Source organism: Phocoena phocoena, chromosome 16 (genome assembly GCF_963924675.1).
Source record: "Phocoena phocoena chromosome 16, mPhoPho1.1, whole genome shotgun sequence".
NCBI classification, from domain to species: Eukaryota; Metazoa; Chordata; class Mammalia; order Artiodactyla; family Phocoenidae; genus Phocoena; species Phocoena phocoena.
Window position 1 is genome coordinate 38,703,307 of NC_089234.1, and position 15,353 is coordinate 38,718,659.

Sequence of the window (15,353 nt, forward strand, 5' to 3'; positions counted from 1 at the left end):
TAACCTTTAGTCTGTGGATTGCAAAATAAAATGACTACGAAGACCGGATAGATAAGGCCTACTGGGTGGAGGCAGTGGCCGGTTGGAGAAGGGCTGCCGCATCTAAAGGGAACAGCAGCTACTAAGTTTTACAAAACTCTTGGTGCGTGGGAATGCTGTCTCCGTGTTGCCATATTTTACAAAATATTTTGAAAGAAAACCGAAGTTTCATATTTGTAAAAGTAGATTCTATTTTTACAGATAAATTGTAAGCTCTATCTTTTATCTTGTTGACTAAGTCACGTTGAAATGAAAAATTGGGCCATACTAAATACATCTGTTTGTTGCCAATTTACAGCTCTTGGGGGTAACAGCATCTTAGCCACATCTTAGCCATTTGTGGGGCAAGTCTTGGGACCACAATCCCATCTCACTGCTCAAGCTTCCTTGAGGTTAAGAAAACGGACTCTGAAGTTCCCACCTGTGATTCGTGATTCTTTAATACAAACTCATATAAACTCCCCTTAATGCTGCAGAGGAGCACAGAGTCTTTGCTATTTTAGAACCTAATGATAAATGCTGACATTCTGAACGCTTACACATTCCATGAAACAAACTATTACTGTGTCATCTTGTCTTATTTTTATAAAACCTCTATGAGATAGGTACTAAGATTATCATCATTGTCACATCCCTATTTACAGATGGGGAAACTGAGGCTCAGTGATGGGGATGATTTTCCAGGGTCACCTAGTAAGTGGCAGAAATGAGATTTGAACTCTGGCACCCGACTTCAGAATGCAATTTTTAACCATCATATTATCCTTTCTCATGCTACATTATGTGAGTTTTCAGCTTCTGTAGTCCCTCTGAGTTATGATGAATTCTACTCCAAAGATATCTTAAGGAATCTGTAAGGACATTTTCTGCTTTTGTAGCACACAAGGGCCATTGTCTTTATCCTCATACTTCAACGTGGGGTTTGCAGAATATGTGGGATCCTGGTGACCACTGAAGAGGGAAATTTTACAAATGCCTGGCTTGAGATCAGAGATGCCAATCTCCTTTTCCATGCCCTTTTCTATTCAGGTAGTAATTGAAAGTTAGAACAGGAAGTTTAAAGGCCAAAGGTCTGTTTCACCTCCTATTGGACAAGATAACTTAGTCCATGGCCACAAAGTAAAGCCCTAACCCCAGCAAGCTTTCTCACAAGTACAAGCCGTGTGGGTACATCAGTTATCCCTGTTGACAGAAATGCTCCAATCTAGACCCATGTACAGAGAGCATCACTGCTATAAATGAAAGCAGTATGATGTATCCAAGGAATACAGATAGGTTTTAGCTTAGCTGCCAATGCCAGATGCTGGGTGGTAGCTTCCAGCATGAGCACTGTGCAGAGAAGCGTTTGGAAACCCCACGTGAATTCATCAAGGAGTGCTGTAATTGACCGGTCTTTTCTTCCACAGGCTTGGGATATGGACCTAGTGGCAAATATGCCCTGTACTTGGCATTCTTGGTATAGTCTGTTCATATGAAAGAGCTAAGACATCTTAGCCTCGGACAGCTTGAAGCATGTGTATTTTAATTTGTTATTCTGTCTTTTTTCTGTCTCTTCCGCAGTTGTTCTTCTGTCTCTGCTTTTCCTCAGGAGAAATGGCCAAACGTACCTTTTCCACATTAGAGATATTCCTGATTTTCCTCTTTGTGATGATGACAGGGGTCACGGTGGCTCTTCTCAGCCTGTTGTTCGTCACCAGCGGGACCGTTGAAAATCACACAGGCAAGTATCATGGGTTCTCTTGTATGCTATTCCCAGCCTGTAGGAAATTTCTTCATTTGGGGGGACATCAAGGCAAGAAACAGTGTCTGCTGATAATGCTGATAACAGGGCAGTTCAATGTGTACTTAAGCAGCCTGGGATGGTTATCTAACCTTTACCTTAGTTGCCGTTTATGCATTGATAGCAATTTTTATCAAGTTTACCTTTGGCCCAAGTAGCCAGTGCTGCATTCTGACATGTACTTATTTGTCTCACTTTTCCACTGATCTAAGTACAGCTCAGGATTCTTCAAGGCCCAGTAATGTGAGCTTTTAACCTGAGCCTCTTCTTTTGCTCTTTGCCTCCTTTCTGGCATCATCTTCTCTAGGGGGTGGGGGGCAAAAGGAGAAGGAAAGACCCACTGAATGTCAATTAGTCTGTGAAAGCTTTAGAGAAGGGGATCTTGAACTCAAATCGCATGAGGGCCAATCAAGTTCCATAAATGGGGTGGGGGGCGTGGCCCGGGGTGGGGGGCATGGCCCAGGGTGGGGACAGGTGTCTCTCTGGTGAAGAGGGTCCACGGGCCCTCCTGAGTGCCAGCTGTTTTTTGTCATGATGTCACATCGACTCAGCCCTTCTGAGTTTTCAAGGGAAGCTGGAAATTGGGGGAGGCGGTTTAGACATCTGGGGGTTTTTTTTCCTGATTTTTTTTTTAAATGTTGGAAATTAACTTAGTTTTTGAAAACCACCTAGGCTAAATTTACAGGCAATATCGCGTCCATGGGAGGCTCTCCTCTGATGATAGGTTATATACCTGATAAACAGTAGGGAAGACAGGTGGGGACTGAATGCTTTCACCAAAGTAAAGCGAGGGCTGGCCACAGGCCCAATGGAGAAGGAGAGGCAACATTGTTCACCTTGGTTTTCTCTTTTGTGGGCTCTTCTCTTTTCTAATGTATTCTCTACCTGTCCCTATGGTTTTTTTTGTTTAAAGACTTATTTATTATTTATTTTATTTATTTTTGGCTGTGTTGGGTCTTCATTGTGGCACACAGGATCTTCATTGAGGCATGCAGGATCTTTCGTTGCAGCGTGCGGGCTCTTCGTTGTGGTGCGCGGGCTTCTCTCTAGTTGTGGAGTGCGGGTTTTCTCTCTCTAGTTGTGGCGCGTGGGTTCCAAAGTGCTTGGGCTCTGTAGTTTGCGGCACGCAGGCTGTAGCTGAGGCATGTGAGCTCAGTAGTTGTGGCGCGTGGGCTTAGTGGCCCCACGGCATATGGGATCCTAAGTCCCTGACCAGGGATCGATCCTGTGTCCCCTGCATTGTAAGGTGGCTTCTTTACCACTGAACCACCAGGGAAGTCCCTGTCCCCATGTTTTGAATTCACTGAAAAGAAACAGAGATCCTCTTTTCTGGGAGCGGGCAGAATGGGTTTTAGACTGCTAGAAATGAAAGAATGCATAGGACTTAGTTTTCTCTTTTAAAATTGGAGAATCCAGAGCCTGAGGCTCAGGGAGCTAATTAATAATTACAGTCACTATTTTCATAGTAGAAGTTGCTATTTATTGAATGGTTACTTTGTGTCAAGCACTATGGTAAACATTCTGTGTAAATTTCTCATTTAATCCTCACAAACTCCCATAAAGGTAGGTGCTAGCCTTAGTACTGCTTTACAGATCTGAGTCTCTGAGATCGAAAAGAATCCTTTGGCTATGTGACTAGATTTGGCGTTGGTTGGCACTACATTCCTACATTGGAACAAATGAGGCAATAACAAAGGTGCCTGATTCCTTCCTTGCAATACTTGATGTCTTGTAGGAAACGTGGGCTTGGGGATGGGAAACCATGAACTCTAACTACACTTAGAATGTGGATGAAAGAGCTGCAGATTCTGAGTTGGAGGATCTGGGTTAGGCGCCTGATTCGTCATATGCTCTCCATGAAATCTTGCTTAAGTCATTTCTCTGGGTTTCAGTTTTCTTATACGTAAAATGGAGGAGATTGGATTATGTGATCTCTAAACTTTCTTGAGCTCCAAAATTCTGGAACCCAGAAGAAGTCTTCTGTTAATCTCTTGCCTAAATACTTTCTGACCACTAATGTACTGTGACACTGACATGTGTTGCCTTGGCCACCCCTGGCTGTTGTCTGGGGTGGAAACAAACAAATAAAAATGTAAGTAAGATGTCTAAATATGTAAAAAAACAAAAAAACCAAATCTATATGCCAGCCATCGTTTTAAATTTTGAATATGTATTAACATATTTATTGTCAATCAACCCTCGGAAGTAGGGTATTATTATCTTCTTGTTATGAGAAAGTTATGTTACTTTTCTTCATAGATGAGAAAAGTTGAGGTAAAACAGGTTAAGTTATTTGTTCAGCTAGTAAATGATAGTTAGTTTTCAAACCTGGGCTGTTTCTGGCACTTGCTCTTTTAGTCTCTATCCCATTCTGCATCCTTTGATATTCGTGTGTGTGTGTGATGTTGATGTAGAATATATGTATTAATATGCATACATATAGGTGATATGAGAATAATTAAAATAAAGCAGGACTATGTTAACTAGTGTACAGCGATCTAGGTTGCATTAAGAATAGAAGATTTAGAAGGTCGAGGAGGATAAGAGCAGGGTAGAGACAGCTGGGGTGGCATCCTGAAGGTGAGGGGTTAAGCTGGATCTGGCTGTGATGGAACTACACCTACTCTGAAGGGGTGGAGGAGACTGATTGAGGGACCAGAAAGGGGTAAGGTCTCTGGATGGAGAGAGTGGTAGACACAAATCCCCAGAGGCTGGATTTAGTGGGCTGTGTGCCAGGAACCTGGCACCTGATTTGTTTGGCTGGAATAGAAGTGCAGGGTGAGTGAATGAAGAGTGACAGGTTAGACAGGAACGGCTTGTGAGGAGAAGTTGAAGGACATTTGACAGAGAGCTTGACTGTTAGGCTGAAACATCTCCACTCCGTGAAAAAGATCCTCCTTGGGATTACGCTATAAAACATGTTCCTGAGATGTTTCTCACCGTGTATGTTAGATGTAAGAGAATATACAAAGATTCATCCTTAGGAACCCGAATCTGTGTGTTCTAAGTGATGCCGACAAATGCATGGGCTGAAATGTTGTTTCTTAAATATCTTATTGTTTTTTTGATTCAGGTTTTCCAACCACCCAGATCCCTTCAGCCACCCAGGGCCCCACAGCCATCCAGGCATCTCCAACACCCAGCACCCCAGAGCCTACTCTATTTCAGAACTTCAGTGGCTACCATATTGGTGTTGGGCGAGCTGACTGCACGGGCCAAGTAGCAGATATCATTTTGGTAGGTAAATCATGGGACCTTGAGGAGACTGTGAAACAGGTAACTTTATTATTTTGCACCCTGTATTAATTACTAAATATTATGTCATAATCTCCTTCTCACTTTTTATTGACTTCACTGCTGTCTAACATCATGGATATTGTACTATGAGGAAGAGGGGACCTTCTATTTAACCACAACTCCCTTGTAAACTCAATTGGCCTTTTTTTGTGAGTGGAAGTGGCAAGGCGGACGAACTCCAATACTACAGGGGATGGGCCGGCACCATAAATGACTGAAGAAGGCCAGTGTAAGATGATAAATGTCTAGTAAATCCTCAATTTTTGGGGGGGCAATAGAAAGTGGTGGTGACTGTGGTACAAGTAGAAAGTTGCATGGCTTTAGCTGATTGTTCCCATGTAAGAGTGTGGATCTAGGGCTGCCCTACCTTACAGTTTTTTCAAGAGAAGCCAGAATATTTATGGATTGAAGATCTGAGGATTTAAGTCTCTCCATTGGAAAATGGAAGCAACTCTAGTTAAAACTGGAAATCTAATGTGGGCCAACAGTGTGTTAGCCAAATAAAACACTTCTCTGGATCAGTTGTGGCTATGGGCTGCTGGCATGCAACTTCCGGGCTGTGATGGTAGACACACATTTCTAGCCACCCTTCGCTAGGTAACCAGAGCAGGAGGTTGCCTGATGGGATTTTTCTCTCTCCTACCAAATAATCTTTAGATTCTAGGAATTATTCCCTGTTGTCTGTTCTGAAAAGTGACTCTGGAATGTAAACCTTAAATGACCACTCACATGAGAGGTAAAACAAGCAGTAGAGGGGCCATGCTGAAGACCTGGGTGCAGCTTTTATGGGCGGACTTTATGACATGGTGAGAGAGGGGCTTTTAGATAGGTGTATTTGATTTGACTTGGCTGAGGGAGGGACAACATGATAAAAGCCAGGGTGAGGCACCCTCAATACGGATTACTTAGTCATAAGGAAACCATTTTCTTCAGGAAAAAAAAAAAAAAAATCACATGCCAAACAACCAAAATGAAGGGGCCTCCAGTCTTCAGGGTATTCCTGGGAATGTGGAATGATGGCTGGGCAGCGATTTCTTCTCTAGTACCTTAGATAGGCTGGAGAAACGGTCCTGTTTCAAAGAACAGAAAAGCTATGAAAGGTCTCCAGCATCGTGATGGAATTCCTGAGTCACACCAGCTCCCTCCTTGCCCACAGGCCAGTGAATAGCTACTGCCAACCCAACAACTACTTTGCCTTTTCCTGCACAGAAGAGTAAAGCCTGTTTTGTGATGTTGGCTTTACTCTTGAAAACACATATCCTGTCTCACTCGGAGCCACAGTGTCACGTGGATTGTATTTCTTTGCCTTTCCTAAGTAGTCTATTCTTGTATGGTTGTGCCTGGTTTCTGGTAACGGCGGGGTGAGAAGGAGTGGAGCTGATTCTCTCTTCCTCTTTAGATGGGCTACAGCAAAACTGGCCAGAATGCAGAAGGCATCCTCACAAGGTTGTACAGTCGTGCGTTCATCTTGGCGGAACCAGATGAGTCCAGTCGAGTACTGTTTGTCAGCATTGAGATCGGCATGGTGTCCCAACGACTCAGGCTGGAGGTAAGTGATTGAGGTGGGAAAGAGATGACGTGATTTAAAGGCAAAGTCTGCAGGTGAACGTGACAGTAACTAAGCTCTCCTGGTTTCACATCCAGTGAGTTTCTACTACCCTCAAGGTTATAAGCTCTTGACAATCCAGCAGATGATCGAATGGGGAGAATGAGCTTCATTCCACTCCAAGTCATCTTGGTCAGAACTTGCTTTCCATTCTGCTGATGGCTCACCGTCATTATTAATGCTAATTTTTTTGCAAGCTTATTATGTCCCAGTGACTTTCACATACACGCTCTTGTAATCCTCCTTGTTAGAAGTCTGAGAGTGCCAATTAATCACTAACCCTCCCCTCAAGTTTTTAGACAATTAAGAATAGATGCAAGGAATTAAAGAGAATTAAAAAGCAACTCTGAAATGAGGTTGGCCGTAAATTGCTGAAGTTGGGTGAAAGGCACATGGGGGTTTCATTATACTATTCTGATGATTTTTGTACATGTTTGAACTTTTCCATAATAAAATTTTAAAAGAATACAACATTAGCGCTCTTAAACTCTAAACTGTATTGTAGAATATGGTAGGCTTTTCTATGATTTTTTCTGCCAATTTTGACCATGTAACCACCTGTGGGGAAAGTTGAGCTTAGCAGAAAGGTGCATAGGAGGTCCTGGACAGGCAGCTTGTAAGATGCAGAGAGCGGGTGGGGAGGGAGAGAGAAATAGTTATAGACACATGGACTTCCAGGTGTCTCTCTCTCAGCCAATTTCTAGACCCTGATCTGGTTATATTTTCTGCAGGGATCAGGTCACAGAAAGAAAGTGTATTCTTAGTATCTGCTCACATACTTACTAATGTGAGAAAGAGGAGAGTCTGGAACATCTAGAATAATGACCATTAAATGTCCATTATTCAGTGTCATGTTCTATCAACCTCACCAAACAAACACTTTCTCCTCCTGCGGTGTGAAGGGGCCAGGGAGAGGGATGATGAGAGGGCCTAAAAGCATTTCTCTAATGTCACCCCCTCACGAGGAGTAGAATGTAAGTCTCTCCCATCTATGGAAACATAAGGAGCAGAGGATTAAGTACTTTCCCCTCACCTACACTGACAACAAAACTGTGAGGTCAGCCTGTTGTTATCCCCATTTTGCAGGTAAGGAGACTGAGTCTTAGAGAAGGTTAAGTAACTTTCCCAAGTTCACACAGTTAGAAGAAGGTAGAGCTGGGTTCTGAACACATATATGCCTGACACCAGAGCCTACATTCTTAAAAGTGAGGTCATTCTATTATCTTGGAGAGCATTGATCACCTGCTTTTTGCAAGACACTTTGTTAGGCACTTCAGGGGCACACAGCTAAGTGAGTCATAACACATGTTCCTATGAGCTCAGTACCTAGTTAGGGGATTGGAGGAAGGATTGTACCAGAAATATGCAAATAACTATAATTTACTGGAATAAAGGACAGTGATATATTAGTTATCTATTCATGAGTAATAAATAGCCCCCCCCGAAATAGGGACTTAATTAATATTTGTTGTTTTATCTCACACTTCTGTTGGTGAGGAATTCAGAACTGGCTTAGCTAGGTGGTCATGACTTAGGGTAGCTTGCAGTCGAGATGCTGGCAAAGGCTGCAGTCATCTGAAGGTTTGACTAGGGCTAAAAGATCCACTTCCAAGGTGATTCACTCATGTGGCTACTGACAGTTCCCCCACTGTCCATATCCTCATGACAGAGCTGCTGGCTTCCCTCATAGTGTGTAACTTAAAGGAAAGAGCAGGGATTTTCGCCCACTCAGTAGGTTGTCTTTTCGTTTTGTCAGTGGAAATATTTGCAAATGATATGACCGATAAGATGTGAATATCCAAAATATATAAACAGTTCATACAACTCAACATCAAAAAACCACAAACAACCTGATTAAAAAATGGTCCGAGGACCTGAATAGACATTTTGCCAAAGAGGACATGCACATGAAAAGATGCTCAACATCACTGATCATCAGGGAAATGCAAATCAAAACTACACTGTGATATTACCTCACACCTGTCAAAATGGCTATCATCAAAAAGAACACAAATAACAAACACTGGCGAGGATGTGGGAACCCACATACATATTGGTTGGAATGTAAATTTGTGTAGCCACTGTGGAAAATAGTATGGAGGTGTCTCAAAAAATTAAAAATAGAACTACCATATGACCCAGAAATTCCACTCCTGGGTATATATCTGAAAAAAATGAAAACACTAATATGAAAAGATATATGCACCCCCATGTTCATAGCAGCATTGTTTACAGCTGCCAAGATGTGGAAGCAACCTAGGTGTCCATCAATAGACGAATGGATAAAGAAGCTGTGGTGTATATACACATATACAATGGAATACTACTCAGCCATAAAAAAGAATGAAATTCTGCCATTTGTAACAACATGGATGGACTTGAAAGGTATTATGCTAAGTGAGATAAGTCAGAAAGACAAATACTGTATGATATCACTTGTATGTGGAATCTAAAAAAATAGAACAAACTAGTGAATATAACAGAAAAGAAACAGACTCAGATATAGAGAACAAATTAGTGGTTACCAGTGGGGAGAGAGAAGAGGGGAGGGGTAATATAGGGTTAGGGGATTACCAGGTATAAATTATTATGTATAAAATAAGCTACAAGTATATATTGTACAACACGGAATATAGCCAATCTTTTATAATAACTGTACATGGAGCATAACCTTTAAAAATTGTGAATCACCATATTGTATGCCTGTAACTTATGTAATATGGTACATCCACTATACTTTAATTTTTAAAAAAAAGAGCAGGGAAGAAACCACAGTGCCTTTCATAACCCAGGCTCAGAAGATGCACACCGTCACTTTCACCCTGTTCTATCCTTAGAAGCAGGTCACCAAGTCTAGTTCACACTCACAGGTGGGAAAGTTATACTTCACCTCTTGAAGCCAGGGATATTGAAGAATTTGTGGACATACAGTACTTTAAAAGTACAACACAGGGATTCAGGAAATGGAAACTAGAGGAAAATTCAAAGTGGAAGTGACACTTGAATGGGGAGAATTTTAAATGGTTGACATGGGGAGGAAGAGCTATCAAATCGAGGGGACAACATGGACACAGAGAGGCACAAGGGAGAAGTGTAGATGTATTTGAAGAGACAGATTAGTTCTATTAGGACACATGTGGGCATGTAATTGGAGATGTACCTGGAAGGTGTGTTGGTCATAATTTGTAGGGTCCTGGGATGCCAGGTTGCTTTTAATTCTGTGGGTGATGGGGATTCTTAGAAAACTTTTGCGTGGAGGAGTGATGCAAACACAATTGTGCTTTAGGATGATTAATCAGACAGTGATGTTCGAGGTGGATTGTGATAGACTAGAGCTAGCGGTGAAGACACAAATTGGCAGATTCCTTAAATTAGCATCAAGGCTCTATTGATAAGAGTCCAGTTGGGAAAACAGTAATCACACTAGGCATTTCAAACAGGGGATTTAATATGGGGGAATTTTACAAGGTGTTAAAAGGCTGAAAGAACTAGAAGGGGAAACTAGCATTGCAGGAGGGATTTAAACTTTACCTGGCCATTTCCCCTATACTATGTAATGCTGGCCTAAAAGTTTTAAACCAATGGGACAGCAGTGAGACTATATGGTGGTAAAAAGTCAAATTAAATGCTAATGAGATCTGGGGATGAATTGGCATAAAAGCTAACACTTGACATAGTTCCTGTGACGAGTCAGGTATTGGTCTAAGTGCTTCATATATATTAATTCATTTAATCCTCCAAACAACTGTATGAGGGAGGAACTATTATTGTGTCATTTGACAGACTGGGAAACTGAGTTGCAGAGGACCAAGTAACTTGTCCAAGTGCACGCAGCTGGGAACCGTCTGAGGTGGGATTCAGACATTGACATCTTCCTGCCAGAGCACACGCTCATTACCATAGCACTAGACTGTTTTTCTGAGGAATCAAACATGGTTCTGATTAGGAAATGGTGAGGTCATTAAGTAGAAATAGAGTCAAAACAGACACTTTGGGGTGGAGTGTGGAGGGGATAGCAGGTTAATGTATTGGGTTGTAGACCACTATGAAGTTAATGCTGGGCACCACTTAACCATCTCCTCCTGTTTTTACTTCCCCTTACAATCTGAGACCCAGAGGAAAGACCTGTAAATGAACCCACTTACTTATCCCAAGTTAATCCAAGGGGAAAGTGTGAAAGATAAATGTAACTAAACTAGTGTCATTAAACTTACTATAACACCTGTTTTTTTTTTTACATCTTTATTGGAGTATAATTGCTTTACAATGGTGTGTTAGTTTCTGCTTTATAACACAGTGAATCCGTTATACATATACATGTGTTCCCATATCTCTTCCCTCTTGCGTCTCCCTCCCTCCCACCCTCCCTATCCCACCCCCTAGGCGGTCACAAAGCACCGAGCTGACCTCCCTGCATAACACCTGGTTTTAGTCAGATTCTCTGTCTCAGCTTTGAGATTGATGAAATTTCCAGCATGGAATAAAGATTAAAGAAGATCCCTGAGCAGTGAGGCAGGGCAGGAAAGCAGAATGACTTTTCTAACTCTTTCTATGTCATGTTCCCAAGAGTGTCAGCAATAGGAAATGGAATGGAAACTGCAGTTGAAGAAGTGAGCGATAGACATTAATGTCACTTCTTTGCTCTATGTTAAAATAGCCCTCCTTTCATGAAGTAGGAAACATGCTACTTATAATGGCTATTGGCAGGCATTGTTATTACATGACTGAGTTTTTAATTTTTTTCTTTTTCCCCAGAAGTCCCACATGTCTGACTTCATATCAGAGACTGTAGTTTAGGATAAGATTTCTGTAAGCTGTTGATAGTCTTTTTCTTTTGTTTTAAAATTCAAAATTCATAATTTCTATGTTTTCAAGAGCTTGATTCTTGCGTAAACCTGAAAAAATGCACTGAATTCTAAAAATCCTAATGTTACAGTTCTTTAGGAATAAAAATGTGTGGGACAGGGAGCTCTAAAGTTGACTGGCAGTTCCTTCTTTTCTAAGACCTTCTTGTCTTGGTTACAGAATTGTAAGAACATCAGCTTTTGACTTTAGTTAAGCTTTCATGGTGTCCATTCATTGACTGTTTCCCCTTCTCCCTACAGACATTTCTTTTTCATGAAGCAGTAATATTTACTGTGTGAAAGAGTATGGAAGAGTGATGAAGAGTTGGGGCTGGAGTTAGGATCAAACAGAAGGAACATGGAACCTTATTGGGATGGAGAGTGTGGGCTGATAATGTTGGTCTAGTTATATCCTATTTCCTTTCCACATTTGCCTGGTAATTACATGGTTGTTCATGTGGATGTGGTAACCTAGGAATCAGTGTTTGGGGCATGGAGAGGTTAATGAGGCATGAAGATGGTTTGTAAGATCTCCTTCCTGATTCAATGACCATGTGACTTAGAATGAAGGTGGTGGAGCTCTTCACCTAAAATAGATAGGGGTTGAATGCATGTCTTTATGTATTTTCAGTATATAGCACACCAGTTGCTGCTGCTTCCTCATGTACCATTGGTGTGCTGGAACTGGCTTGTACCAGCTCATGAGAGCTGATTGTTAAATATTTAGGAACTTTGTGAGTTAGTGGTTAAACTTTTGGTAGCTTGAAATTCACTATGGTGAGTGTATTTGTGCCACAGAAATTGACAGATGATACAAATGAGGGCTATTCTTTCTTCTTTCAGAGAAACAGTTTATCAACATACTACTGCCTATATCATACTCAAGGTGGACAGCATTGCTAATCAAAAAAGGCACTCTTTTGGGACTTCCCTGGCCGTCTAGTGGTTAAGATTCTGCGCTTCCACTGTACGGGGTGTGGGTTCGATCCCTGGTTGGGGAACTAAGATGCTGCACGCCTCCCCCTCCCCCACCAGAAGGCACTCTTTTTTTGCTAAGCTCAGATTTGGATTCAGAATCCTTCTCAACACATTGCTTTGGATAGCAACCACCCATGAATAGGACTGAGTGCATGAGATAAGTAGTATTTTCCAGCTCTGCCATAAATGAGTTTCCGTCATTGTCCCTGGTATTAGGTGATAGTATCTTACACTGAGGAAGGTTGCCTGGGGTTGACACTTTTGCTGGAACATTTTAGTAATTTTTGACATGAAGTCAAGGCATCTTCCACAGAGAAACCACAGTAATACCAAACTTCAGATTGCAGTTGATTAAAGCACCATCAGATATAGGTATTCAGCACTAATGTAGCCTTTGGAGTCAACTATACTTCAATAAAAAACAGACATTTCAACCAAAAAAAAAAAAAAAGCTACTCAGCAACATCACTAAGTTTTTCTTTTGTTTTCTTGATGTGTCTATACCACCCCAAAACATTAATTATTCATCTGGATGTTCACTGATTAATTCAATGAACATGTACTGAGTCTCTTTGGATTAGGTATCTATTGCTGTCCAGCAAGTCATCCAGAAAACTCAGTGGCTTAAAACAACAATAATCATGTATTAGTGCTCAGGATTTTTGTGGGTTAGAAATCCTAGAATGGCTGGGTTGGCTGATTCTGACATATTAGAACCACAGTCACATATCCTTACTTTTGTATCGTGAGGTTGAACTTGGATGTTGGCTGGGGCTGAGGTTGTTTGAAGCTTGCCTGTGTCTGAAGGCTCACCTTTTATGGTTGTTCACCAAACGGCTGGCAAGTTAGTGCTGACAAGATGGTTCCTTTCCACATGGGCCTCTCCACAGGATTGCTGGGGTGTCCTCAGGTCACAGCGGGTGGCTTCCCCAGGCCAATAAGTGTAAGTGTCTGGGAATATTGAGTTTTTCATTTTGGGAAGTGAGGCAGTAAAGAGGACTTTGCACTGCTCCTGAGATGCTTTCCCCCCTGGTATTGCATGACCAGTTTGCTCTCTTCAGTTAAGCCTCTGATGAAATGTAACATCTTTGGGAAGATCTTTCCTCACTAACACCTATCATGTTCTTTTGCCTTACCTAGCTATATTTTTCTTCATAGAGTTTATCACTGTATAATATAATATTACATATTTATTTATCTTTCCCTCACTAGAATAAAAACTTCTCCAGGGTAGGGACCTCATATGTCCCTAGTGCTTAGAACAGTGTCTGGAAATGAGCAGGTGAGAATACGGGTTATATAGTTAGACTTGGATCTAGACTCTGACTCTGCTCTTTATTAGACCTGTGGGCAAACTATTTAACTTCTGTACATGTCAATGTTTCCAGCAAAAGATAAGATTAAAAATACCCACGTCTTGGTGGTGTTATAGAGATTTTTAAGCGACATGATGTATGTAACACTTAGCATTGTGCTCGTACACGGCAAGAATCTATAAAATGTTAGCGACTGCAATTATTGTTGATGTTGCTGTTACTGAGATGATAAACTCAAGCATAGAGTGAAAGGTCACTTGACAGGGATGTCACTGATATGGCTCAGTGGTTAGACCCATCAGCGCTTTTTCTCAGGCTATGCTCCTATGTTATTCCTCTTCTTAGTTTTGTTTTGTTTTGTTTTCCTTTCTTAAAGGTCCTGAACAGGCTGCAGAGTAAATATGGCTCCCTGTACAGAAGAGACAACGTTATCCTGAGTGGTACTCACACACACTCAGCTCCAGCAGGATATTTCCAGTACTCTACATTTGTGATTGCCAGTGGAGGATTTAGCAATCGAACTTTTGAGTACATGGTTGCTGGCATCATGAAGGTAGGCAAGGGACCCTAGAGGACCCCAGTGTTCTTTAGCATTGCTTACAGTGTTTTAGGAGTGGCGTGGTATGATACGGAGAGTCCCTATAGGATCTCCGTCTGAGCACAGTCTTAGCACCTACTTCCCTTTCTCCTTTTTGACTGCCTTGTAGCTTCTGGTTCTGAGCTGTGGGATGCTGGTCCTGAGGCACTGATTGATTGGGAGAAGAGGGTTGTGTGGCAGTAAGCCTCATATTGTCACCCAAAGACACAGAGAACATTTTGTAGCTAACCCTTATAAATTATAGGGTCCCACATAGTCAGTTCTCTGCACAAAGTCACTTGAAAAGAAATCCACCAAGGAACTCAAAGTAATTACAAATAATTTCGAGCCTTCCTTGTATTTCCCAAAGAGCACAGAAGGGGATCCAATTTACACCACACACCCTCATTTCTCAAGTCCTCTAGACTGACGTGGGGCTCTGAACTGATACCCTCAAACTCTTCTCCCATTCCTGGTTTGGGTAGCTTTTACTACTCTCTCCTGTCTTCCAGGTAATTATTTTCTCTCATAGAATCCTTGCTAATGTTTTCTTCATTCCTTTGTCTCTCAGGTTTAGTCTCTCTCTCTACTTTTTCTCATAAAATTACCATCATCCGCCACCCCCAAATCCAGGGATCCATCTGGCAAAGGAAGAAATGTCTTTACAACAATGTTTTTCAAAGAGCAAATAACAGTCTATGAATGGCTTTATGAAATCAATTTCATAAAGTTGTGATAAGCTTTAAAAAAGGAACTAAAAGAGATTGGAAAATAACATAATGCATGACACACAGGGTATAGTTTGTATTGTGAACTTTTGTTTTAGGATACATATCTTGCTGTGTATTGAGTTATGATGAAAAATATATCAATTACTATATTTCTCAGTCCAAAACATTTGAAAAGCTCTGCCTTA

General features: G+C 41.5%; 1 protein-coding gene across 1 annotated transcript in view; it reads left to right on the forward strand.

The window, feature by feature from the left end:
* The first annotated feature begins 1,632 nt into the window (after window positions 1–1,632).
* Window positions 1,633–15,353, forward strand: part of ASAH2 (N-acylsphingosine amidohydrolase 2) — a 108,649-nt gene continuing 94,928 nt past the window's right edge. Inside the window, exons 1-4 of the mRNA XM_065893907.1 lie at window positions 1,633–1,759; window positions 4,893–5,056; window positions 6,516–6,665; window positions 14,237–14,413. Of these exons, the coding sequence (XP_065749979.1) occupies window positions 1,633–1,759; window positions 4,893–5,056; window positions 6,516–6,665; window positions 14,237–14,413 (618 nt within the window). The remainder of the gene's footprint in view (window positions 1,760–4,892; window positions 5,057–6,515; window positions 6,666–14,236; window positions 14,414–15,353) is intronic.